The sequence below is a fragment of the Pipistrellus hanaki genome, assembly GCF_964339955.1.
Source record: "Pipistrellus hanaki genome assembly, chromosome: 2".
Taxonomy (NCBI): Eukaryota; Metazoa; Chordata; class Mammalia; order Chiroptera; family Vespertilionidae; genus Pipistrellus; species Pipistrellus hanaki.
This window is the reverse complement of record NC_140504.1, coordinates 37,091,236-37,117,150: the sequence shown is the minus strand read 5'-3', so window position 1 is coordinate 37,117,150 and position 25,915 is coordinate 37,091,236. Positions and strand designations below refer to the sequence as shown.

The 25,915-nt window shown below is 46.8% G+C and overlaps 1 protein-coding gene and 1 long non-coding RNA gene across 2 annotated transcripts in view; both read right to left on the bottom strand.

Moving 5' to 3' along the window:
• LOC311618220 overlaps nucleotides 1–23,518 on the bottom strand; it is a 55,394-nt gene extending 31,876 nt beyond the window's left edge. Inside the window, exons 1-3 of the long non-coding RNA XR_014794280.1 lie at nucleotides 23,183–23,518; nucleotides 7,248–7,340; nucleotides 6,966–7,097 (exon numbers count right to left, since the gene is read on the bottom strand). This is a non-coding gene — a long non-coding RNA (uncharacterized lncRNA). The remainder of the gene's footprint in view (nucleotides 1–6,965; nucleotides 7,098–7,247; nucleotides 7,341–23,182) is intronic.
• Nucleotides 9,181–11,482, bottom strand: SOX2 (SRY-box transcription factor 2). The gene has a single exon (XM_084873016.1). The coding sequence runs from the start codon at nucleotides 10,295–10,297 to the stop codon at nucleotides 9,302–9,304; it is 996 nt and encodes a 331-aa protein (XP_084729142.1). The 5' UTR covers nucleotides 10,298–11,482; the 3' UTR covers nucleotides 9,181–9,301.
• Nucleotides 23,519–25,915: the final 2,397 nt, after the last annotated feature.

Genomic DNA, 25,915 nt, shown 5'->3' with positions numbered 1-25,915 from the left:
AACTCGGAGCTATGGATGGGGTGGGGGTAGGGGGGGCTATGAAAGTGTGAGTTGATGTCACGCTGGCTGTCAGTGTGTGGTCTATTGTGGAGAATGGTGCTTTTTGACTGAACAGAGGGAGCCCCCCTCCCCCCTTCCCCGGGCTCTACTGCACCTGCACTGGATGAGGGAGTCCCTGCCATTCAGCCCATCGCAGATTGTTCAAACAGAAGACATCTCTGACAGCACTCAATTCATTACATTTCTTCCTGCTTTTCAAACCAACACACACACACAAATGAGTATTGCCAGACAGTGACAGCCAAAAAAAAAAAAAAATCTTAAAATACTTTATATGCAGCTAATTTGGAAGCTCACACGACCAACCGTGAAATATTTTATATCCTTCACTTGGAAGGGTTCTTGAAAAAAAAAAAAAAAAAAAGATTACCTGATTTTTTTTTTTTCCTATTGAAAACATACCTCCATAGTTTACTCAGGGATAGTAAGTTTGTAGGGAGACACTGCAGCGGGGCTCAGAGAGAAGTTTCCATGTGAATGACAGCAGAAACATGCAAAAGAGGGGAAAGCCCCTGATTTATCTTATCAGGAAGGCCGGTTTGAAATGCACTCATAATTTATGCTGGTGAAACAGCTTGCTAATAGAGGTGGGGCACCCGAGAGTCAGCCCTACCCGCCCCTTACCCTCCTACCCACCACCCCCCCCCCCCCCAATGAGCAAAACAAGAGATGGTGGTAAGGGAGGCATGGAGGTTGAAGTGTGAGCTAAACATTGAAACACACTTCCCCAAAACGAAGTCTTCCTCCATATGTTCAGGTTTGTTTTGCCACCTTAGCTTCCAAGATTTTTTTTTTTGCACTGTTTCATAGAGCTGAGGAGAGTGTTTAGAAAGCTGAGGAGAGTGCTAGTGTAGTTTGACAGAAACTGGGGTAAACAAACTCTCACAAGGGAAGCCTGGTTCTAAGATATTGTTTTTCCTGGAGGTGGGAGGGGGAAAAGAAAGGGAAGGAGGCTTTGGGCAGAACACAGGTTTGCCACACAGCATGACAGCAGACTTATTAATGGTAAAGCTATGCAATAACCCGGGTGTGAGCTGTTAAGTGGGATAGTCCGATGCACCTGGGTGTGAGTTGATGCGAGACAGTCTGCATGGGAAATATTGGCTGATTATTAGAAACCACTAGTCTATTAGGTCCTGGGCCACCATCAGAATGGAAGGCCGCGTTCCCAAGGCCCCTCCCACTGGAAGGGTATGCCGTGGGTTAGATTTCTGTAAGGAAAACTTGGGGAGCGCACCTGCTACCAACGACGAGGCGCTTTCCACCACCAAATCATTCCACCCCTCTCACAGTCCACGGACCAATTGTCTTCCTTCTTATCTAAAGTTTAAATCGTGGTTCCAGGGAGTTGAGAGAACTCCTTGGAACCCAACCCTTAAAAAAAAAAAAGATTATAAAAAGCTACACAAATTATTAGGTGGGGGGAAAGGAGAGAAAATGGAAATGGCTAGAGCCATGACTCCACATCAGAAACAGAAAACTCTTGGAAGTCCCATTCTTAACCCACCACTGAAACTTCTGCAGGGCAAAATGCAAGCAAGCTACGGTGCAACTTTGCAAAGGCTTTCGGTGGAATTTGTTTAGCGTCGCAAAACAAAACAACAAACAAAAACTCTCTTTCAGACTGGACAACAAACTCTAGCTAGCAAACCGCGTAACTTTAAATATATACATGGAGGAAGGGCCCGCCTGGGCGCTCAGGCGCTTCGGTGCGGGGCGTTTGTGCGAGAAGGTGCGTGCACTGAAGATTTGCATTTGGTTATGCTCTGGGGGGCGGGCCCCTCCACAGCCTCCCAGGCTGAGGCTGGATGGGGGGGGGGGGGGTAGGAGGAGGGATGGAGACCCGCTCTCCTGGCCTCGCCCTGGCCAAGTATTCGGATTGCCCTTTCCGGAACACGCGAACGAATTACTTTATCCCCGAGGCCCTGTGGACCCTGACGTCACGGGGTGGGGGTGGGGGCGCAGTCCCGCGTCTGGCCTGGCCGCCAGCGATAAGGAGCCTCGGGAAGAAGTCCCCGCTCCTTTTAATACAGTAATTATTTTTTCTGCTTTCCGTGGGGTGGGGGCTGCTTCTGCCCGGGATGCCTGCATCCCTCCCTTCGGTGGCAAGTTTGCCGGGTAACTTCCGAGGCAAAGCCTCCGCCAGGAAGGATGGGCGCGGTGAAAGGAAGAGGGGTCCGAAGGAGGTGCATGTCACCACCGAAGACCGGAAAGTACAGGAAGGACTCAAGTTTCTGTATTGATCTCTGGCGTCTCGAGTGAGAATCTCTTCCCGTCCCTATCACCTGACTACACTAGACAGTAAGAAGCGTAATGCCTATCAACGAAATCTTATATTTTTGTCAAGGGGCTTTGCATTCATCCTCTGCATTAGATGTCTGATCCCTGTTTTACGAATGAGAAAGTCTGCATTCTCTCATCCCTGCCTGCCCGGATCCTACATCCAAGGGGAGTCCAGTCCCAGGGAGCCCAGCCACACCGATCCGAGGCCTCTGGTGTCTAGGAGCTAAGATTGCTAATGCTGAGCCCCGGCGGCCCCACACAGGGACAAACAACCCTTTAAAAGTAAAGGCCTTGTAGGGGGCGGGGAGGGGGAGAGGCAAGGGGATGCCGGACTTAAGATGGACAACACCTGCTTTGGGAAGTCTGGGTCCCAGAACTGCTTCAGAGTCACCAGGTCAGCGTAGAGGAGGCTGGGGCTGGGGCGCTGGAGGTAGAGGCCGCTGGAGGGCTGAGGGCCCACAACACCTCGGGTGACTTTCCAGACTCGCCCGACGCGGGACGGCCAGAGCGAAGAGAGGAAATCCGGGAGGAGAGAGCTGGAGCCTCAAGCAAAACCTTCCCGGGGAGCCGCACGGGGCCCGGGTCAGGGCCGCGGTGACGTCAGCGCCCGGGCTCCGCGCTCGCCCTCCGCGGCTTCCCTCCGCAGGAGCTTTTGCTCGGGGCGCTGGGCGCGGTGCACTCCCCCGGGCGGTGCACTCCTCCTCCGGGCAGGCAGGTGGGAGGCCCGCACGCTCACAGAGCCCGGCACCCAAGCCCAAGGGAGGGAGGCAAGCGATAGGCCGGAGAACCGAAATCTTTACCAACACTGCACATTTCATTCTGTACATGCAGGCAGGCGAGAGCAATGGCACGAAGGCCTCCTGGGGGCTTTTAAACCAACTGACATCTCTTTGCAAAGTACCCAAAGTGTCCCGAAGTCCCAAAGCAGCAAGACATCTTTGCGTCCTGAAAGGAAAGGGCCTTCTATTTGCTTTTGAAGAGAAAGGGGGTACACTGTTCAAGGAATCAAAATAATAATAATAATAATAATAATAATCACACCAAACACAGCACACCAAAAATAAAATCCATCTAGACCTGCGTTCAGAAAGAGAACTCTGCCCTGGGAAGCCGTGGCCCTGTCTAAATAACCCAGCCTTCCTAAGAGAAGCCTCCTCATCCAAATAAGAAAGTCAAGTCCATTATTTCCTAAAGGCCTCAGGAAGCAAAACAAAAAAACTGAAAACAAGCACTGTAAAACTGGACAGCATCGTGAGAAGGAGGAGAGGTTGTAAGTCTCCCTGGGTGATACCAGAGGTCATGTTTCCAGGAAAGTTTTTTAATAGAAAATAACTATGAAAGATGCCAAACCAATTCTCTGGCCTGGGCGATTTCTCACTATTGGGAAAGTTCCCTGCATAGCTGCTTACTCTAGCACTCCGGGGCTGTGTCCCTTTAAACTTCAGTCACATTTTCCACAGGAAAGGTCAAGAATTTTTCCTCCTTCTCCTGCTTTTTTTTTTTTTTTTTTTTTTTTTTTAGGGATCCACCTCATAGACAAGGACCCAAAGGAAATCCACCCAGTCATCTTCCAACTTTAGTCAAAAAAGAAAAGAAAGAAACCAACCCCCGTCCCAAACCTCACTAGTGCCATCCTAAAAAGCAGCTTTTGTTTTGAAAGCAAAAACAAAACAAAACAAAACAAAAAAAGTCAGCATAACACACAGTGAGATGCAAAATATTTAAAGGCACTAATGGGGGAGGGGTGAGAGGAGTCCTGGAGAAGGTTAACCCAAGTCTTTGCTAAGGCTCATGGCAAAGGAAATTGTTTCCACAGAGCCAAATATGAGGTCCTGCTCTGAAAAGTTCTCCAAGAGCAAGAAATAAGGTGGGGAGGGGGGCGCGGAGAGAAAGAGGGCAGAGATAGAAAAAGCTCTTTTCATGACAACAAACAAATAAACAAGCAGTGCCAACTAGTAGGTGACAAACCACAGTCAAACTTCAATCTCAGGGCAGTTAGCTATAGACTGCTAGCAGTTGGAAAGTAAACCTCGCGCGCATAAAGGCGCTGTTTAATTTTCTCCCTTGTAATGGTTCTGAATGAAGACCCCATCACCATGCAGTTAAACGGTAGTTCTTGTCCCCCGGAGGCACTGATCAGTTCTTTTTAATGTGAGAAAACTGGCAGCTTAAATCCCGTCAATGGAGCTCCCACAACAAAAGTTCTGAAAAGCTGAATGAATTGGGTTTGTAACTACTGCATCCCATCTCCCCTCTCCCCCCCCCCCCCCACTTGCAGCTTATCTCTTAGTCATTCACCTTATAGTACTGTTAAGGAATCTTACTCTCAGAATCATTCCCCTACCATTTAACCTAGGGCCCTGGAGGACACGCAGGAATAGAACAGTCACCCCCCCCCCTTTCTCCCCGCCCCCACTACACCTGGCAGCGTTCAGACCAATAGGTGGGAAGGAAAGGAGGAGGGACTAGCTAGTACCCCAATTTACTTTGAGGCGACTAGATCTCAGAGCACTCAGCTTCCCTTTAAAAACCCAAATTGTATGGGTCAACAGTAATGCGCCCCCTTTCTAAATTCACACCCTGCCTGAGTCTGAAATCCTGTGACATAGCTACTTACAAAAGGCAAAGTTTATAAATAAAGCCCCGCCCCTCCCGTCCCAAATTGCAAGGCCCTAAAAGCCCTGGCCAGGCATGTAGAAATTAAGATAACTTGTGTTCTTCCTCCCCCCCCTCTTTTCTTCTAAACCCCAAACAGTACATGAAATAGCAAAAGAGACTATCCCCCCACTCTCCAGCCCAAGAAAAGGATTTATGAAAAAGTCAGCTACAGAATACCAGGGCTCTGGGTGTATTTCAATTCAAGGCATTGCTGATGGAGGAGATCCTCCTGAGATTTCCCACCGTAAGAATGTGTTGGTTCTAGGAATAAGTACAGCTATTACAACCAAATCTACTAGCAGACTAAATAATTAATTGAAGCGTTGCTCTTTGACCCTTGAAAAAGTCCAGTAGGGACACGTTTATAGTAATAATACCTCCGAATGAGCCCTTGTCAAATATTCATTTAGTGGTTAATGTGAGCCATTTCCCCCTGGGACCGTCTGTAATACCAGCTTCCCAGCATTGGCAAGAAACCTTGCTAATCTACTACAGCTCAGCAAAAATATTTTAACGCTCTTTATTTAAAGTATGGAGGGAGGGCTGGGGGGCAGAGGACACATGGCAGGGGGAGCACACTATAATCTCATCCTTCTGCCCATTTCCATTCGGTGTATAGGTTAACAAAACATTAAATTCACCCCCTTAGACTGAAAATTAAATGGTTTTAGTGAGCAGAATAATACCCCAAGGAAGGCACTGAACAACTTCAGCATCAGGAAATGGCCACTTCTGGGCAAGTTGAAGGGTTGACCCCCTTCTTGGGAATCACGTTATAATTAAAATAGTATATGTTGCATAGTAATCTAGCCAGGAAACTACACGTCTTGGGGAACCAGTTAACCCAATCAAATGAACGATGCAACGTGAATCGTTTTCCTTAAGTGCAGTTTGTCAAAATAATTTATATTTACAAATAATATATTTTGGCTTTTATTTGGTTAGGGACTGTGGAGGGATGGGAGAATGGGAGCTCTCTTGTTTTATGCAGACAGTGGCAACCATTCAAAACTAGTTTAACTTCCCCAGCCATTGCTTTCTTCCCTCTTGCAAAATATTTGAACCTCAGAATTTTTGCCAAAAAGTTGTTGCTCTTTTTAGTCTGCTTCTGTGGGCTCTCTCTCTCTCTCTCTCTTTTTTTTTTTTTAAGAGGTTAACACAGTACAATTACTCTAAACCCCAATACGTATTTGTAATATATCTCTATTTTTCCAGTATATACACTTTAGATAGTCGATTGGCTCAAATTCCGGGAATATCCTCCCCAGCCCCCCAGAGCCAGATCATTGGGATCTTTATTCAAAGTTTCTTTTATTCCAACGTGTGAGCAAGAACTGTCGAAAGTGCTCATTACCACGTGAATAATCCATATATGCATTACAATGGCTGGCCAGGCTGGGGAAATTCTTTCAGAGTCTCTGCATTAATGAGGGGGGTGGGGGGGGAGGGAGATACCTGGCTTAGAATTGGAATTGGGAACGGGCATAATAATTTTCCTTTCCCAGTACAATATTACCCTAAAAAAAAAAAAATGAGGATAAGGAAGGAATAAATAAAAACCAGTATGTCCTGAAAATAAAGCAATCCACATGAGATAAAAATACAGAAAATAAAAAAGATAGCCTCAGCTGAACCCAGAACTAACCATGAACAACAGCACGAGTAAGAAAGACTTTTCTTGGAAAACGAGAAGATGCAAACCACCCGGATGAGCTAACTGCGTGGCTGCAGCCGGTACTTGAGACTCAAGGCTGGAAGGCGCTGCCGGATTTCAACTTCTCCAAAGTTGTAACAAGTTGACACACACACACACACACACACACACCCATTGGAAACTGTGGGAAGCAAAACCACGCTTTTAAGAATGCCTGCCTGACTCTCGGTTCCTGGTCTCCTTCGGCGGGGAAAACTGAGCGAGGTTAAGTAGTAAATAAAGAAGAAAAGTCCCCCGGAGTCGCTCTTACAGGATTGATTCTCCGGCAACGCCAAAGCGCGAGTCGGTTGTGATGCAGAAACATCGCGAAGGCAAAGACCATAGCGACTCCCAGACTTCTCCGCTCCCACTGAGGACAACTACAGGCTTTCTTTAACCTTTCCTAGGGCAAAAGAAAACAACAAATCCAATCTTGTTTCTCCACCCCTTCCCCTCCCCCTCCCTCCCTATTACTAGCAGTAAAACATGGTTAACAGATCAAAAGCATAATAATCTCCACATGTGATTAGATCGGACAAGTTAAAATATCTACCTCGGAGTTGTTTTCTTCTTTATTATGTCTGTTGCCTGGCTTCTCTTTTGCTTGTTTATCAGCTGCAGAGATTATCCGATTTGGGGCTACAGGCTTGGACCCGCGCAGCCAATTTAAGAAATGGAATTCGTGGAGGGGAAGAGAGGAAAAAGAAATAAAATAAATAATAATAATAATCATAGCAGCCGTGGCAAGTCAGGCGTTTTTGCGAGACGCTCTTCGCTTTCTCTCACCCCTAAACAGGAAAACGCAGAGGAGAAAGTTTATGAAGTCAAGGAACAAAGAAAGCAAACCACTTGTTTCGTCTCAGACAATGGCAGGGCTGGAGTCATCCAGACACCCACCACCCAGCAGATGAGCACTTTGCATGTCTCGTTTGCAATTATTCCAACACAAGAAGCATTTCCCCCTGTAACCACATTTCCAAAAGGCCATTGTACTGTGAAGAAAACGAAAACAAAACCAGCCAACCTGGTCCCGGTTTGGCTCAATACCCCATCTGCTAAACTACACGAAAAATTTCAGAATGGACTCCTATCAGGCAACAAGTGGCACAAATCAGTTTAAGTCCCCATCATGCTGCTTAGAAAAAGGACGGGTGGGGGGGGGGTGTGAATTTACAATCTTTAGTTTCTGTTTTAGAAATGACACGAGCATTTTAATTTTTTCCAGCACTTACTAATCATCCAGACACATATTTGTTGCTGTTAACATTAGCACATGCTACTGGGACAGAATACCAAGGTCTTAGGTATTTTGCTTTCTTGGCTGTGCACAGCATAATATTATTTCCTGAGGAGTTATGTCTGAGCAGTGTTAACCAAATAAATGAAAGACTCAAGAATAATTTCAGTGTCCATATTTCAAAAATTTATTTATCTCAAACTGTGCATAATGGAGTAAAAACTTAAGTTGAAAATGTACCTGTTATAAGGATGGTATTAGTTCAAATATATACATGGATTCTCGGCAGACTGATTCAAATAATACAGAGCCGAATCTTTAAAATACAACTACGGAAAATAAAGGGGGAGGAGGGAAGAAACCTTAAAATATCACAATAAATTTACAGAAATATTACAAACCATAAGAAAATATTTCAAACACAGTAATTTCTTTTTTTTTTTTTTAAATCTGAACAAAATGGAAAGTTGGGAAACAAAAGCTATTATAAATTACCAATGATGTCAACCTTCATGGCCATTTTTGCTTTTAACAGTAAGTTAAAAAAAATTTAGTACAATCTAAAACTTTTTTTTCCCCTTTAAAGACCACGGAGATAGTTTTACCAGTACATATCCTAGTGTTTTTTTTTCCTTTTGTACAATTTTTAAACAATTAAAATGTCCAAATCTGAATAGTTCTCTTCTTTTCATGGCTGCAACTGCCCTAAATTTCAGCTGCAGAATCAAAATTCAGCAAGAAGCCTCTCCTTGGAAAATTTTGGCAAATTCTCAGCTTATAAACAATGGACATTTTGATTGCCATGTTTATCTCGATAAATACTGTACAAAAGTTGCTTGCAAATATTAAAACATTTTTTTCCCTAGTCGCTCGGAAACTAGCTCTAAATATCACTGGTAAAGACTTTTGCAAACTTTCTGCAAAGCTCCTACCGTATCTCTAGAACTTTTTAAAAGTTTTGCGTAGTTTTTTTTCTTTCCTCCAGATCTATACAAGGTCCATCCCCTCGCCCTCCCCATCCCGCCCCTCCGGTTTTCTCTGTACAAAAATAGTCCCCCCAAAAAGAAGTCCAGGATCTCTCATAAAAGTTTTCTTGTCGGCATCGCGGCTTTGTGTGTGTGTGAATGTGTGTGTGAGTGTAGATGGGATCGGTGTTCTCTTTTGCAGACAGATGTCATAATGCTGTGGGTGATCACTTTTTTTGTTGTTTTGTTTTGAGCATATACCGGATTGTGTGTGTGTGTGTGTGTTTTTCCCCCTCCACGTTGCTTCGTCCTCTCCTCCTATTTCCGCCCCCTCTCGTTTTGCTTTGAAAAGAAAAAAAAAACAAAAATCCCCTCTTTTGCAGTCCACGGGTACGAACGACCCCCTCACATGTGCGAGAGGGGCAGTGTGCCGTTGATGGCCGTGCCGGGCACCGGGCCGCTCTGGTAGTGCTGGGACATGTGCAGTCTGCTGGGGGCGGCGGGCTCCGGCACCTCGGCGCCGGGGAGGTACATGCTGATCATGTCCCGGAGGTCCCCGGCCTGGCAGGGCGCCCTGGAGTGGGAGGACGAGGTAACCACGGGGGGGCTGGAGCTGGCCTCGGACTTGACCACCGAGCCCATGGAGCCCAGCGCCGCCATGCTCGGGGTGCCCTGCTGCGAGTAGGACATGCTGTAGGTGGGCGAGCCGTTCATGTAGGTCTGCGAGCTGGTCATGGAGTTGTACTGCAGCGCGCTCACGTCGTAGCGGTGCATGGGCTGCATCTGCGCCGCCGCCGCCGCCGCCGCCGCGCCGTGCGCGTTGAGGCCCGGGTGCTGCGGGTAGCCCAGCTGGTCCTGCATCATGCCGTAGCTGCCGTTGCTCCAGCCGTTCATGTGCGCGTAGCTGTCCATGCGCTGGCTCACGCCCGCGCCCAGGCCGGCGGCGCCCACCCCGACCCCGCTCGCCATGCCGTTGCCGCCGGGGGCCAGCAGCCCGCCGGGCAGCGTGTACTTATCCTTCTTCAGCAGCGTCTTGGTTTTCCGCCGCGGCCGGTATTTATAATCCGGGTGCTCCTTCATGTGCAGCGCCCGCAGCCGCTTGGCCTCGTCGATGAACGGCCGCTTCTCCGTCTCCGACAAGAGTTTCCACTCGGCGCCCAGGCGCTTGCTGATCTCCGAGTTGTGCATCTTGGGGTTCTCCTGGGCCATCTTGCGCCGCTGCCCGCGGGACCACACCATGAAGGCGTTCATGGGCCGCTTGACGCGGTCCGGGCTGTTCTTCTGGTTGCCGCCCGCCGCCGCCGCCGCCGCCGCCGAGGTGGAGTTGCCGCCGCCGCCGCCGCCCCCCGAAGTTTGCTGCGGGCCCGGCGGCTTGAGCTCCGTCTCCATCATGTTGTACATGCGGGCGCTGTGCGCGGGCCCGGCCCGCCGGCAGCCGCCGACCCTCGCTCGGCCCGGCCGGGACTCTGGGGGCCCGCGGGCGGGCGGGGGAGGAGAGGAAGGGAGGCGGCGGGCGGGGGTGTCGGGAGCGCAGCAAAGCTCCGCAAGCAAAAAAAGTCAGACGGAAGGATAATTTGGGGGAAAGAAAAAGAGAGAGAGAGAGAGAGCAAGAGAGAGGCAAACTGGAAATCGGGATCAAGAAGGAAAAAAAAAAAAAGAAGCGCTTCCCTCCTCTTCTTGGCCGGTCCTGCCGCCGCCGCCGCCGCCGCCGAGGATGATTGTTATTATTATTATTATTATTTTTTTTGGAAAGGCTTAAGCCTGGGGCTCAAACTTCTTCTCCTCTCCCTTTCTTTCTCTTCTCTCCTCGGCTCCTCTTCTTCTTTCTCTCAGTCCTCCCGGTTCTTAAAGAGGCAGCAAACTACTTTCCCCCCTTTTTGCAAACACTCTCTTCTCCGCCTTGACAACTCCTGATACTTTTTTGAACAAGTTAATAGACAACCGTCCATGTGATGGGGGCTGTCAGGGAATAAATGGGTTCCCGGCGGCCAATCAGCGCGCGCCGGCTCCTCCACTCGAGCGCGGCCTCGCCGCCGGGTTTTGCATGAAAGGGGGCGGGGCCTGCGGCGCCGCGGGCCGCGGGGGAGGCGGGGGGAGGAGGGAGCGGGAGGGAGGAGGAGGGAGGGGAGGGAGGGGAGGGAGGGAGGGGGAAGCGGCTCCCACAGCCAGCCCGGAAGCCACTGAGAAACCTTTGTATCCCCTCTCGCAGCAACAGGTCACCCCACACGCCTTTTCGAAGAAAGTGGGTAAACAGCACCAAGACAGATTTTTTTTTTTCCTTTTCTTTTTCCCCCTTTACACTTAGGGCTGATGTTCTGATTTTGGGTGCAGGCGGGCTGATGAGCTGGGGAAGGGGCGCGAGAAGCCACTAAGGTGTGTGGGGTGGGGGTGGGGCAGGGCCGAGTGGGTGGCTCAGGGCGACTATCCCTACTAGTGTTTCAGGAAACGGGCAGCGCCGGAGTGGGTGTGTGATTGTTCTCCCGCTTCTCCGCAGGCTTCTCCCCCGCAAAAAACCTCCAGCCCCTCCAGCGCTTCTCCCATGCCCGCCCCCCTTTTCTCCACAGTGGCCCGCACTCGCTCACCCCCGTCCTCACACTGTCCCGACCAGAGGAAGTTAGGAGGCGAAAAGCTCTGTCCTCAAAACCCTCCTAATAGCTTCCACGCACTTTGCTCTATTTTTTTTTTAAAAAAACCAGTCCTGCTCTGGGACAAGGAGGGCGAGTGAGTGCGGAGCTGAGGCTGGGCCAGGCCCTGGGGTAGCTGCCGCGACCACGCTCTGTCCTGCCCTGCCCAGCTCAGCTCAGCTCAGCTCAGCTTGTCAGCTTCCCCCCCCCCCCCCCCCCAGCCACAGCTCCCACAGCCTCGCTCCATTCAGCCGGTGCAAAGGGGATGCTCACTCTCTCTCTCCCCATCCTCCCGCTGGGCCGCCCCCAGAGGAGGATTTTCGTTGTGCCGCTTTCAAAAGGAGGCCGGGGATGAAAGCGCTGAGCCGAAGGACGCTCAGAAGTGCAGGCGATGGGGAGCGTTAGCTCCGCTTCCCGGCGTGCCACGGCGGCTCTGTGGAGGTGGCATTGGGGCCCGCACACACCAACTCCCTCCTCCCACGCTGAGTTTCCAGGACGCGAGCAGAACCAGCCCTGGCATTCCCACCCCCAAGTTGATTGCATTGCCCCGACGGTGCGCCCGGGTCTGCAGGCTGAGCTGAGAGGGGGGTGGTGTTGGTGAGGTCTAGGTCTGGGAGGCCGGGCGGTGCTCGCCAGGCACAGGTGCAGGCAGTGCGCGCAGGACGAGGGCGGCCAGGACTAGGGGAAAGGGGGAGCCCAGCAAAGGCCAGGGGCTGGGATCCGAGGGGATGAGGAGGGCGGGGGTTGGGGCTCACCAATCCTGCCCGCCCAGGACCCAAGAGGGTAATTTTAGCCGCGCTCCCATTGTCCCGACGTAAAGATTTCAATAGGTAGGCGCTCAATGCGGAGAGCAATGGCAGCACGTCCGTTACAAATAGGTAGTTTTGTTTCTCTTGTCGCTACACGGAGCCAAACAAAGGCCCGTCTAAGTTTCCTTCCACTCTCTTGTTGGGATCTTTGTGGCTAAAATGCACTTGACTACAAAGGGTGGTGGTGGTGTCGGGGGAGGGAGGGTGAGGAGAAAAAAAAAATCCCTGATGCCATTTCTTTTTAAGAAAGGGCTTAAACCATCGGGGTTACTTATGTTCTTTCTTCTGTAACACCCTCTCCGCCCCCTCAGTCCCCTGATCCCCCCTCACGCACCCTAAGAAAACGTACTGAATAGTATCTGTCGGCCACGTTCCATTTATTATCCTTACAAAACTTTGCATTGTTTTTGTGCCTCACTAACCTTCCCCTAAACCGTCATTACCCGCAGCCTAACGCCTTCAATCTCTGCCCTCCCAAGCTTTTCTGCTCTTGGTACACTCAAGATAAGCATGCTCGCTCACTGGAGACGCAGAAAAGTTGAGAAACAGAATTCTGCAGTAGACTTTGTCTTAAATTATCATTTCCAATCAACCCCTACTCGCACCCCCCTCCGGTAGCTCTCCTTTTCCTCTTTTAAGTTATGGTTTGTTTTCTTTTAGTTCTTGGGAACCTGGGAAGGAAGAAACAGGCTTCTCGAAACGCATAAATATGCCACTCATCAAAATAAAACAATGTCTTCTGTTTATTCGAGGTATAATAGTAAGCTAATCTCGGACACGAAGGCTAGGAAAGAGAAAAGGTTGCGTGGATCTGGAGACTGGCTTTTCAGTGCGTCTCCGTTTCTGGGATGTGGCTGGTGCGCCCCCTACTGGTGGATTCGCTTTCCCAAGACTATGGCTTTTACCTTTAAAAGGTGTTTGGAAATAAAGAAGAAAAAAAAAAAAAAAGGAGGGGGGATGGGAGGAAGATCAAATTAATTACATGTAATTTAAACAAAAGAGAAGTTAACATATCATATAAGCTATGGAACCAAATCATAAGAGTCAGATTTAATTTGCTTAACTTAGAAACGTACATATATAACCTCGAGACAAGTGGGAGGTTAAACCATGGAAAAATGAGGTACAAATTATGAGATTCAACATATGAATGAATTATGATTGTCCAGACACCACGAAGGGCAAAACAAGCATTCATTTTATGATTGTGTATGTGCTGGTCTGTGCTTAGTAGCATTATTCCAAAAACTAGGGGGGAAGAGCTTATGGCTAATTAAGTTTGAAGACAAAACCAAGAAGTGGCGTGGGTATTGGTGGTGTATGTATATTAAAATAAATATTAACAACAGATGGTTATAGAAGCAAATGTTTTTAATCTCTCTCTCTCGGTAGTGTTACAATTTTTTTCCTTGGGATAATATGTAAAAGCTTTAATACATTCTCAGATGCATGTGTTTGTGCCTTAATTCTATAATAATTCATTTAAGAGGTTAAAGGGGATGTCTAGGTCTTTTGCTAATTGTTTTTATCATATAAATAAGCCATGGAAATACAGTACAATTGTGTTATCATTGGTTGCATTTATTTACAGCTTTATTTTAATTAAGCCTCCAGTACTTATCAAGGCAATGAACTAACTGTGGTTGGTGTTTATGCATAATAATGTGCTATTAAAGTAAGATTAAGGAAGATGGTGATAGCAGAAATAATTTTCTCATTAGACTTTTTTTTTTTTTTAAGAACATATGCATTAAAAAAATCAGATCACCGGCCACTCTATTTCAATGCAGCACTATCTCCGGCACCTAAATATAATAATAACTATAACAATCACAATAGATGATAGAAACAGTACTGTTTTAGGTTTAAAACAGACGGCTCCAGTACTCATAACAACACACCATTGACTACTAGGGAATCAAAATAAGACTTGGAAGAGGGTGCTCCAGATTCCCACATTTAAAATGTTGCCATTGGCACCATTTATGACAATTGGAAGTGCTTAATCTGAAGAGTGGGCACAAAAAGCGGCACACTTTAGAGCAAGATGAGAAATTAAGAATAAAAATGCCTAATTCCTGGGCTATTCAGATTTGATTCTGTTCTACCATAGGCCCCAGCCAAAAAATCCTTAACTGATTAAGTGTAGCTCAATTTTATTTAAAAACCTTTTGCCTTGATATTTTTCTCCTGAACGCCTCCTCATCCCTCCTCAAGTATTATATCTGAAGCCAACTAACAGTTTTGTGGATAGGGGACTGTAGACTTATTTTTTCTTCTTAGTGGCAAATAGAGGTTTAACTTGCAGTAATTAGGTGAGAACTAGCCAAGCATCTTACTATTATGATGCTTGTTAAAAAAAAAAAAAAAAAAAAAAAAAAAAACACGCTTCTTTTCTGCATCTGCATTTGAGTGTGTTCCCCTCCTCTCTTAATCTTCTTATGGAAATGAAGGCAAACGGCAGGGAACCTGCAGAGTCCTGGAGAATGTCCTTGTTAACTGGAATTTCTCAGCATTGCTAATTAGCAGAGTTTGACGACGACCACCAGTATTGGGGGGGAAAGCTCTGTTTAACCACTCACAAACCATTCTGAGGAAGAGCAGACTAATTTTATTTTGTAATTAAAATCTGAAAAGGGCCCTATTTGACAGTTAGGGCTATGAGAGTTTTATCTCCCTGTGAAATAATTACTGCCTTGATAACTCAATTTTCTGAAAAATGTCAACTGTGGGCTCCAAAAGTTTTAATTTCATTATGTAAGGGGGGAAAAAAGAGAGCAAAATAGAAGAAAATGTACAGAAAAGGCTTTCTAATTCTGGAATTGGTTAAATGTATTAGGAGCCAGATCTGGCCAAATGAAGGTTTTGTGTGTGTGTGTGTGTGTGTGTGTGTGTGTGTGTGTGTGTTTCTCTCTCCCGTTTTTGTTATGTTTCCTCCGGATCCTAACCTTCCAACTACCTCCCCTGAAAGTGACCAGAGCAGTGATCATGCTGCTGTGAAAGAGAACAAACCAGTGTGGTAAGTCAGAGACAAGTGAAAAGAGAAGTATGGAAATCCAAGAAAATTTCCTGATTTTTAAAAATAAAGAGAAATTCCAATGTTTAGGACAATACTGGTGTAATCTGGTAAAATGAGATTTTATTGATACTTGTCCCCTAACACAAGAAAACTGAGACAGAGTACGGAGATTGGCATAAGCCAATTTTTAAGATGTTTCCTTCTCCCCATTAAATGGCGAAAACAGTTCAATCACTCCAAATTGGAACATGCCACAAGACTTCCGAAATGATCAACACTTGATTCTCCAAGATTGATGACACAAACACAGATAAATGGAGGTGAGAAAAAGAAAGGGTACTAGAAGATTTCTTTTCCTTGAGAAAGCTTCACGTATTTTACATATTTTCAAAAAAATTAATCAATAAGACATAAACTGGAAAAAGTCAGGATATTGAAAGTAAGAGCAAAAATTAGAATAGAATTGTACTGGGATCAAACTACATTTGCTTTAGATAACTGTAAAAGATCCCTCACAGGAAATCCCAGAGGGGACACTTCAATTTTTATAAAGCAATTTTTCAAAATGATGGAAGCTCTTTCATCTACATTTCCTTCATATTCTTCCTATTGCCAAACTTGTCAGATTTTGGAAGTGGGAAGGATTATTGACAGGAACTATGAGAAATGTTTCTAGATGATACAAAGACAAGCATATACCTCTCTCCCTCTTTACTGACTAAGGCATAGACATGCACATGGAGAAATGGGCAGATTGGCAATTTAAAAATTGCTTAATCATATTTTTTCTTCTTGTCTGTCCCTTCAGTGCCTTGCCTTTAATTTCTAGAAGTGGCATTACACATAACAAATGAACAAGGCGATAACAAATGCTATTTCAGTCCGGACCCAATTTCACCAAATAATTTCACTCAAGAGCTGTAAGGACCCTTGAAACCTAAGGAATGCAGAGCTGCTCTGCATTCAACTCCTTTTCATATTCATTCTCTTTCATCTAATTCCCACTGATGAAATAAATACATTTTAAAAAGAATTCGGCAGTTAGAGAACTAAATATATTTTCCTCTTCAAATTATAGCAACAGAAGTGATATATAATCACTTGTAGATGTCTTGAGTGCTATATATAATAACCATCATATTGCTTATAGCAGTACATATATATGCACATCCTTCATAGATTCCAGCTCAAATGTTTTCTGGAAAAGGGGATTTACACTCCACAATTTCATTTCATTTCTGAATTACCAAGTTACTTTAACATAAAATTCTGTCTCTGCTCTGCAGCTGTTGTCCAGGGTGGGGGTGGGGGGTGGGGAAACACATAATGTTTTTGATCTAATTATTTAAAATAGACATTCCTTAAAAAAAAAAAAAAAAGACAACCTGAAAATATTGGCATTTCAAAATTTTCACCAGTGGTTTTCTTTTGCATTGGGGAAAAAAAAAAAACAAAAAAAAAAACAATAAAAGAACCTGTGATTTTTACTTTACAAATTAGGAGAAGGGAATGAAAAAACAAAGATCTGGCAAACATCACCAGGAGCTGCACCTGGCCCAGCCAACCCACGGGCCGGTTCACACCTCAAAACCATTGCCTGCGAGTCTATACACACCTCTCCCACACTGACCACCCTCGCTTGTGCAATTAAGCACACCGAAGAGAGGGGCTTCCTTAGAACCCTAATTTCCCAGTGACTAGCAGTGTTACCCCTTGTTTTTAGGGAAAAAAAAGATGATTGTCTCAAATCCTCCAACTGCGGTTATTTCATTTAGTCGTGACCTCAACTTTTGTGGGAAAAACAAGCCTAAATGGCGCAGGAATGACATCCCAGAGCGTGCCAGGCTACTCACTCACTGCGCGGCAGTCCCCCCTCCTCCCCCCAAGGGAGATGGTGTTTTCCTAATCCTGGCCATTCCAACCTGCAGCAATGACATTAGTCTTCTCCCCACAGCAGTACAATCAGGCATGATACAAACCCACAAAAAAGTGACCAAAGCCAACTACCTCAGAGGGCAGAGGTGTTTGTTTGGTACCCCCCAAAACAAGTTGGTGCAATAAATTAGAGCTGCTTAAGGGACAGGAATATTATCAAAAGAAAAGGGAGATATTCTTTTACCTGTTTGCATGAAAAGAAGCTGAAAGCAAACCATGGGGGGGGGGGAGTGGGGGAGGAATCACCCTTATAATCACATCAGCCCTAAACAAAACTATTACCCACTTTTCTTTTTGCAAAAGACTGGCAACTCTGGCTCGTCCTTTGGAAAGTGCTCCAAATCAAAGTGGACACCCATCCTGGGCGGGCTGGCATCCTCCAGGCCTCCCATGGATGTCTGGAGCCCTCGCCCAAAGGCTCTTCTGGCCTCAAAAGAAATGTCTGAGGAGCCTTCCTTTCCAGGGGCCCACTTCTGCTCACCCCCCAGCACCCCCTTCCAGCTCTGGCTCACAGAGAGTTGGGCTTCCAAACCCATCCCCATGGAATTCTCAGATCACTAGCCTGATAATCTTGAAAGGCTTCCCCCCCCCAGCCCCCCCCTGAGCTGGGGCTCTGACTTTTATCTCCCCCTCCAGCCCTTCTTGCCTTTTTTGTAGGCGCTCCCCACTCCGTTCCCCTCCCGTCCCACCCTCCCTCCTTAATTTGAAGATCATTGACACGATAGGCTGTAATGAGTCCTTCAGAAACTGTTATGATCTGCAGTGACAGTGTCTGCACCTAATTCGCAGATTATTGACAAGCACCGTGGGCTCAATGGTGTCAAGTTGTACTTGTGGTTTCAACACCCGGGAGCAACCCACATAGCAGCTGGGCCCTGGATTACGACCCGGAGTCTGGCAGCGTTTCTCTGCCCGCTGAGTGGTGGGTAGGTGGAGAGGCGCGTATCTGTCTGCATCTCAGCTCCTTCAGGCCTGGCTGCTTTGGCTGTGTCTCAGGGTTGGATCAAGAAACTAAAGTATCTTCAAAGTTAGTTGTTGTTTTTTTTTTTTAAGGTAAAAAAGCAAACAATAAACGAGGGCTCATCTTCAAATCTCAGTCTTAAGCATCAGTCATTTTCTCCACTCCAAAAATAGGTAATACACTCCCAAGCCACCTCTATTGGCCTTTCAAATGAGGCTTGGGTTCAACCAGGAAAAGATGCGCTGGAGAGGAGAAGGGGCTGAGAATTTGGCACCGACTCCTTGGGCCCAAGTGAGGCTGCCCATCCTCCTGGATCGCCCTCCGCGCCGCCGGGCAAGGCTGCCTCCTTACAAAACAGGGCGCCCCGCCAACGGGCACGGGCTCAGGCCTGGCCGCTGGGACGACAAACCCAAAAAATGCCCGCCCCGCCCCTCCAGGGCTCTCTGCGGCGGGGGAAGAGCGCAGCCTGAGCCAGCCGAGGCTCTGCCTGCTACCCGGGAGCCGGCCCCTCGCTGCCCCCTCCCCAGTGCCCAGTCCCCCAGCCCCCAGCGCGCCAGGGCCGCCCTGCTGCGGGCGGGCCGCGGGGCGCGCGGTTCCTGCGGGGGCTGGGGCTGGGGCTGGGGCTGGGGCTGCCTGGACCACAGAGATGACACGGCGCTGGGAGAGCTGGGCGGCGTGCCCAGGCCCAGGCCACCCACTCGCTCAGTTCCGTTCCCGGCCCTGGGAGTCGCGCCTGCTCCCAGGGCCCTGGGAAGCGGGAGACCCGCCGCCAGCCTGCGCGCAGCCAGGTGCGCCCGCCTCCTACCCCCTCTCCCGGGCCTCTCCCTGCGGGTGGGGATCCTCGAGGGGGTGGGACGGGGTCAGAATCTCCGGGCCTCGGCTGCTGCAAATTCTACAGCAATTCCCACGTCGTGGGTCGCCTCCACGGTTCCTGCGGGCTTCGGCCACCCCACGCGGCCGGCGGCCTCGGAGCGCGGCCGACAGCGCTTCGCTGGTGACCCTCCCGGGTCTCAGGCTGCCCGAACTTGACATGACAGTCCTGGGACTAGTCTTTGCGTAAAGCAAAGAGTAGGGATCTCTGCAGCGCGGAATCCCGCTTGCTCATTGCGATAGAATTCCGGGTTAAAAAAAAAATTTTGATTACAAAAAACAACACCAAAGCACCCCAAAACGATGATTCTTTGCCTGCCACAGTGTCCGACCTAATTTATTGAGAAGCATAAACCGAGATCCGATTCTGGAAATCAGATGGAGAAGGCAACTCTCATCGCACTAAATTGTTTTCAGCAATTGCCCTAAAAAAGCACAACCTCGGACCCACTGATTTTGGGAGGTGGGAGGAAGAAAGTAAAGATCAACAGGAACAATTGGCATAGCCACAGTATAACTATCTTTAAAAGGAATTATGCTCGAAAGGTTAGCTGGTTTCCTTGGGGAAACAAGCCCTAAACTTCTTACTGTGAATTGTATCTAAAAATTAACATTGTAAGCACATCCCTGATGATTGAAATCATCAAACACCTCGTTGAGGTCTTATCTGTTCATTTAGCACACGAATTATTATTTCAACTTGACTTTCAACACCTAAATAAACCCATATTCCCCCATTGTCTTAAATTCAAAAGATGTCTCGTTTTTTTTATAGTCTATCTTTCTGAAAGAAGGCAGAGTGTACTTTTGTCTTTATTTGCTCACCAAAGAGCAAGCCAGAGCGCTTTCTTATGTAGACAGGTAGCTTTTTGGAAGTGTAAAAATAGTCCTCTTCCCCCCTGGGATAATTTGGGTTCCTGGTCAATGAAAATGATGAATTTCAAAAGAAAAATACTCTTTATCCTTGGTACACTTTCCCTGAAATCCTAAGGCTGAGATAAAAGAAGAAAGGTGTCAGGCACCTGTTCCTTAAATAATATCTAGAATTTAACCGCTAATGGGGAAAGGAAAAGTTTGATCAAGATCGGGTTGGGGATGGGAAACATTCGAAGAACCTACTGGCCTTTTAATTACATTATGATAATAAAATAAACAAATAAAAAGGAGCACATATTTCATTTATTCCGAGACTCAGTCACAATACTTGAAGGACCTCTGATGGCATTCAAGATGCTGATGACAACGTCAAAAACAGCGAGCAGCGGCATCGTCTGTTTTATTTTTTGAATGTGTACCTAACGGGAGAGGTAACTTTTCCTCGATTCTCCACTGCTTCAGAAGAAATTCTTTTTATTTATTTATTTATTTTTAAATCATGCTCTCTACCTGTTTTACTACCACAGAATCTTTAATAAGAGCTCTACACCCAAAGGGGTTGGCTAGGATGTTAGGAAGAGGAGGAACAGGAGGTTAAGCTTTACTTTTTACTAAATTAAAATTGTATTATCTCCTTGTCATTTTTATTGGTTTAAAATTGAATTAGCAAGAAAGGATATGAAAGCCTGTTTCTCTGCCTCCATCTCCTTTTTGGAGAGTAATAAAGAATTACATCTAACCCCAGAGCAAGGTTCTAGCGATTTCCAGGACTGGCGCTGCGCTGCTTCTACTGTGTCCAACAGGGGGCGCTGGGCACGAACCTGCACGGCGGCTCACTGCCGCTTCACATCTGAGCCGGGTTCCAGCCCCGGAAGGCGAAAGCCGCTTGCCGGGTCGAGTACTGAGCTTTAGTCTCTGGGGATAAAAAGAGATTAAAGACTAAATTCTTTTTTGGGGTGTGTGTGTGGGTGGGGGGGGGGGTGGTGGTGGTGGTGGTTATCAATTTTAACCAACTCCGAAAATGTAGAGCTTTTTATGCTTTGATGTTCTCATAAAGAAACTCCTATCGGTTGAGGAATTACACGGTTTCTGAGCCGACTCTCTGTAGCTACAGTGTAAGGGAAATTATTTAATTAAAAATATTTTTTTTCCATCTGTCCACATGATCAGCTTTTTAGAAGTCTTAAAAGCTGACACGGATCCCTCTGGCCTGTTAACCTTGACCCAAGTTTCAAATACTTTAGCTATTTCGAAGGCCCTTCTATTAATTGGAAGGGGGTGGGGGGGAAAGACCCAAATATTGAAATCCCCCCAACAGTTACTCCTCTGCATCCTCCCCGCTTTTCTTTCTTTCTTCTTTCTTTAAATGGGAGCTTTTATGAATTGACACATTTCAAACTGTCCATTCTGCAAAGCCAGGCGTAGATGACATGAAATGGCTCTTAAAAACAAATCTGGTGTTGGACTACATAACACCCATGGATAAGATGAAATCTAAATAAAATTGTAATCCACCCACCCCCACCCCAACATAAAAAAACAACAACACACCAACAACCAAAAAACCTTCACCTGTATTTAAATAGCGTGTCTTTAATTACAGCAGTTGGGGATGCATGAGGCTGAAATGAAATTAGCAGTCATTACCAGTCCTTTAACTCTGTGGTGCTTTTGATCAGCACTAAATTAGCTTTCCAGTCCTAACAAAGACTCTACAGCAAGCAGTGGGCTGTAAATAAGACAGCGCGACCTGCCCTCAACACCTTTTCTCTTGTCAATCATAGCTCTATCATTCAGCCCAAGATTAACCTTTATCTACTAAATTAAAAAAAAAAGAAAGAAAGAAAGAAGAAAAAGAAAAAAAGAAAAAGGAGGCGGGAAGGAAAGCCCCCTGACCACCACATATCGCAATAACAGAGGTTCCTAAGAGCCCCCCTTTAAATTGTATTATAATGAGCCCATGTCAGAATCTGCAATTTCCAAATCACCGCTCCCCACTCTACCCTACACCCTACACTCCTACAAGAGTCCGAATGATGTTCAGGTAGCAAAGGAATCCCTTTCTCTTTGATGTTACTAATTGGGCATGGGCCACCTTCTTCCATAAATCAATTTACCATTAGTCTATTAGTCTAACAAAATTTTGGGAGAGAAGGGGATGTTTGGGGAGAAAACCTTGATCATTGAAAAACAGATGCATAAGTTTCTGGGATGAAAAGAATCAATTTAATCCACGAATAGTCTCTAGTGTCTAAGACTGAGGAGGAAAAAAACCACCAACAGCAGTAACAACAAAAAAACCAGCTGCTTTTCCCAGTACTGAATTAAGAAAGTAAAACAGTGGTTCTAATTGCCATTAGAGGGCGCCAGAGAACAAGCCCCTATCCGCCCGCACACAACTTCCCACAGAATCCTCCTCCCTCCCACCCCCTCCAGCTTCCAGCCTCCAGCTTCCCCATGCTCTGTAATTCTTTCTCTCAGGTAATATTTCCTGCTTATCCTGCCCTCTTGCATCTCTAGATGACAATGACAACCTCTCCTAAAGAACGAGGTGTCGCCACGTCCTTTTCCTTCTCTTTTTTTTCCCCCAACTCTCCCCCCCCTCGCCCCCCTCCCTCCACTACCAAAATAGGAAGACGCCAGGTGAAACAGTAGCAACCAACCTCTTAAGGACATGTATCTTTGGGCTCAAATCACTCTTTCCATTCTGTGTAATCTTGGCCCTGGAGAAGGTTCTTTGCAGGGATGAAATGCTAGAATGTAACATTCTTAAAATGGAAGCCCGAATCTTTCATTTCTGCATTTCTCTTTGGGGGCTCAGAGATTTCTTCGCGTTCGTAAAAAAAAAAAAAAAAAAAAAAGGAAACAAGCACACCCTTACTGGTTATGTTCAGCACTAACACTGTTAGGAGAATAAAAAATAATGCCGCTTCACCTCTGCGTTTGTTAAAGAAACCAACATTAGCGTTTAATTCCAAAAACTTAATGCTCTCAGACTTAAATCTGCCTGTGTTAAAGGACTGTCACCCAGGGTATATTTCCAGATCTCTTAAAGGTCAAAAGAAGAAGAAGAAGGGAAAAAAAAAAAAAAAAAAAAAGGAATGAGAGGGGAATAAAGTGAGTTGGGGGTGGGGTGGGCGGAGAGGAGGGAGCTAGCAGTTGAATGTCAAAGTTGGGTTGCAAACTACTTACATGTCCACGGCAGATCAGGGTGTTGTCTTGTAGCAGTTTGATTGGCAGGTAAAAAAGCGAAAGGACGTGAGGGCTCCCTCAGCCTCTTGTCAGCCCAGGCTAGATCACTTCTCACCGGACAGAGCCGTTGAAGGAGCTGGCAATTCCTTTCTCATCCTCCATCCGAGGCACCACCACCGTGAATCCATTTCGGCTTTTCTTCCCCCCAGTCTCTCCACCAGCCTCCTGCCTTCACCCGCTTCGCCTCACACCAGCCTCCAAGACCTAGCCTAGCTTTGCCACTGCAATCCCCTGCAACAAGAAAAAATCGTTTATGGCTTAAAACCCCAAATGGCTGATTTTTTAAAAGAGAGAGAGAGGGAGAGAGAGAGAGAGAGAGGAGTGAGAGGGTGAGGGGGAGAGAGGGGGAGCGAGAAGAATGCACCCAGAGAACAACAAAAAAGTCAGTTATCCTAACACTGCTCTATCCCTCCCCCCCCACCGTACAGAAGAATAAAAAAAAAAAAGCTTTATGTTTTTTCAGTGGGTATTCAAAGATAATTTGATGCCATTGTTTCTGCTACAGATGGTTCTTTTAAATACAATAACACAGCTCTTTGTGCAGGCTACCCACAATAAAAATCGAAAGCGTTCCCCTGAATAACCATTTTGTTCTCTCTTGTATGGGGCCAACAAAAGATGCCGTGAGGTAATGGGTTCTGTTTATTGAAGCCATAGAATAGAGGTTTGATAAAGATTTTTTTTTTTTAAAGCAGAAGACCTTGCAAGGTCGGGCTGATCTCTTCATATCTTTTTTATTAAAATATTTGTCCACTAGATTATTCCTTGGTGCAGCTGCAGGTTTTCTCCTGAATTCTTAATCAGCCCAAACATCTGTCTCTTTGAGGAGGCTTTAAAAAAAAAAATCTGCAATTGTATCGATGGTGCAGTAACCTTATCAAAAACCTGAATTTTTAGGCTTCGTGCAGGCAAAGGGGGGTTTCCAATGCTCTTTGGTCCTGATGAGGTGAGGCAGAGGACTGGGGGGAGAGGAGACGTAACAGCCCCAGGGAGAGCAACTAAGGAAACCCAGCTAGGCTTTCCTCTCCCCTCCCCTGGTGATGATGATGCACAACTGCATGAGCCAGACCCATAGATCACTGAGGACTTGAGACGTGTCTCCTGACTTCTGCAAGCGCCCACCGCCCACGGTGCCTGCGTGTTGGGCAGGGGCTAGGCGTGTGTCCATAACCTTCTCCTCTGGATGGGTCTCCAATTCCAGAAAAGCTAGGTTGGGAGCCCAGGGGGAGGAGTGGAACCAGCTAACCCTTGATCTCTAGCACCCAAAGGGTCCTCCTACTCTTGACTCTCTTGCATACGCTGATAGCTCGTTTTGACTCAGAGCTGGTTTGGATCCATCCTGACCGTGGCCACAGCCCTCTGGTTAGAGTGCCCCACCCACTCAGGCTTCTTCCAGTCTCCTTCTTCCTCAGCTCCATGGAGAGCTTCTGCCTCCTTTCACCCAGACCCGGGCAAGGTCTGAGGTCCGTAACTTTGAGAGAGCCCCGAATCCTTAGGCGGTGAGGGTGCTGCGAGGGAAGGAGAAGGTGGCTAGGGTTATCTACCTTTCTCTAGGAATTCAGGCCAGGGCTCTCCAGGCCTCCCGTAGCCCAGAGGGACAACAATCCACTTTTGTGGCTTCTGCTCTGTATGTTTTCATTGGTGGCAAGACAGCAGCCTGGGGGAAGTGCCTTCAAGTTTAAAAAGAAGTCTCTGTCGGTTCTCTATCTCATTGGTCCCCTGCCCCATTCAGTCTTCCCTTTCTTCCCACAAACCACCCGGGATAAAAAGGAAGATGAATGCTCAAATGAATATCTTGACAAAACCGATCTTCGCTTCGACTTTCCATGTGGCACCAATGACGTTATTGGTTTACAAGTGGTCTGGAAGGCATCTAAGAAGGGATTCTTGGTGACTATTAGTTAAGACACCAATTCAAACCTTTTCTGTGAAATTTGAAAAAAAACCAAACACACGTACAAAACAGGTGAACGCGTTAATGTGTGATTGAAAAACATGAAAGTGGGACAATACTAAAAAAAAAAGTTATGCATATCTTAACGCTCTCTGGATCAAGGAAAAGGTGCTTGTCTAAGTGTGTGTGTGTGTGTGTGTGGGGGGGGGGATGAAGAGTGTAAATCAAGGGTGACCTCTAAGAGAGCAGGCTAAGGAAGGTGCACTTGTTACCTTTGGCCTTGTAGAAAAGGAGGTGAGGGGCATTATGCAAAAGTCAATAGTAAAAAACCCTTCTCGCAGCTAACGGTGTAGTGGGAGAGGCCAATGTAAGATGTTGAATCCAGTGTTTTTCTAACTTTGTTCTAAAAAGGAATCCCCTGAAATAACGGAACGCTCTCTTCCTGCTTCCCTTGTCATATATATATATTTTCCTGAAGGATGCCCAACCTGTTTAAAGCTATTTTCCTTTTCATGATGACCTGAAATAAGCATCTGAACTGCTGTGCTTTCTCCACTGAGGGAGGGGGCTGGGGTTGAGTCTAAGTCATCAGTGAGTAAGTAGCCAGCGGTGAGCAAACCTCACCCATCTTAGCAATCAAATCTGTCCAGGCCTAGACATAAGAAAGTTTAACATCTCTCCGTTGGCCTTACTCTCTGGTTGAAGGAGCAGGAAGAGTTTTGTAGGCAAGGGCCCAAAAGTTGTCTCAAAAGCTGTAGTGAGTACTAGCAGATATAGGG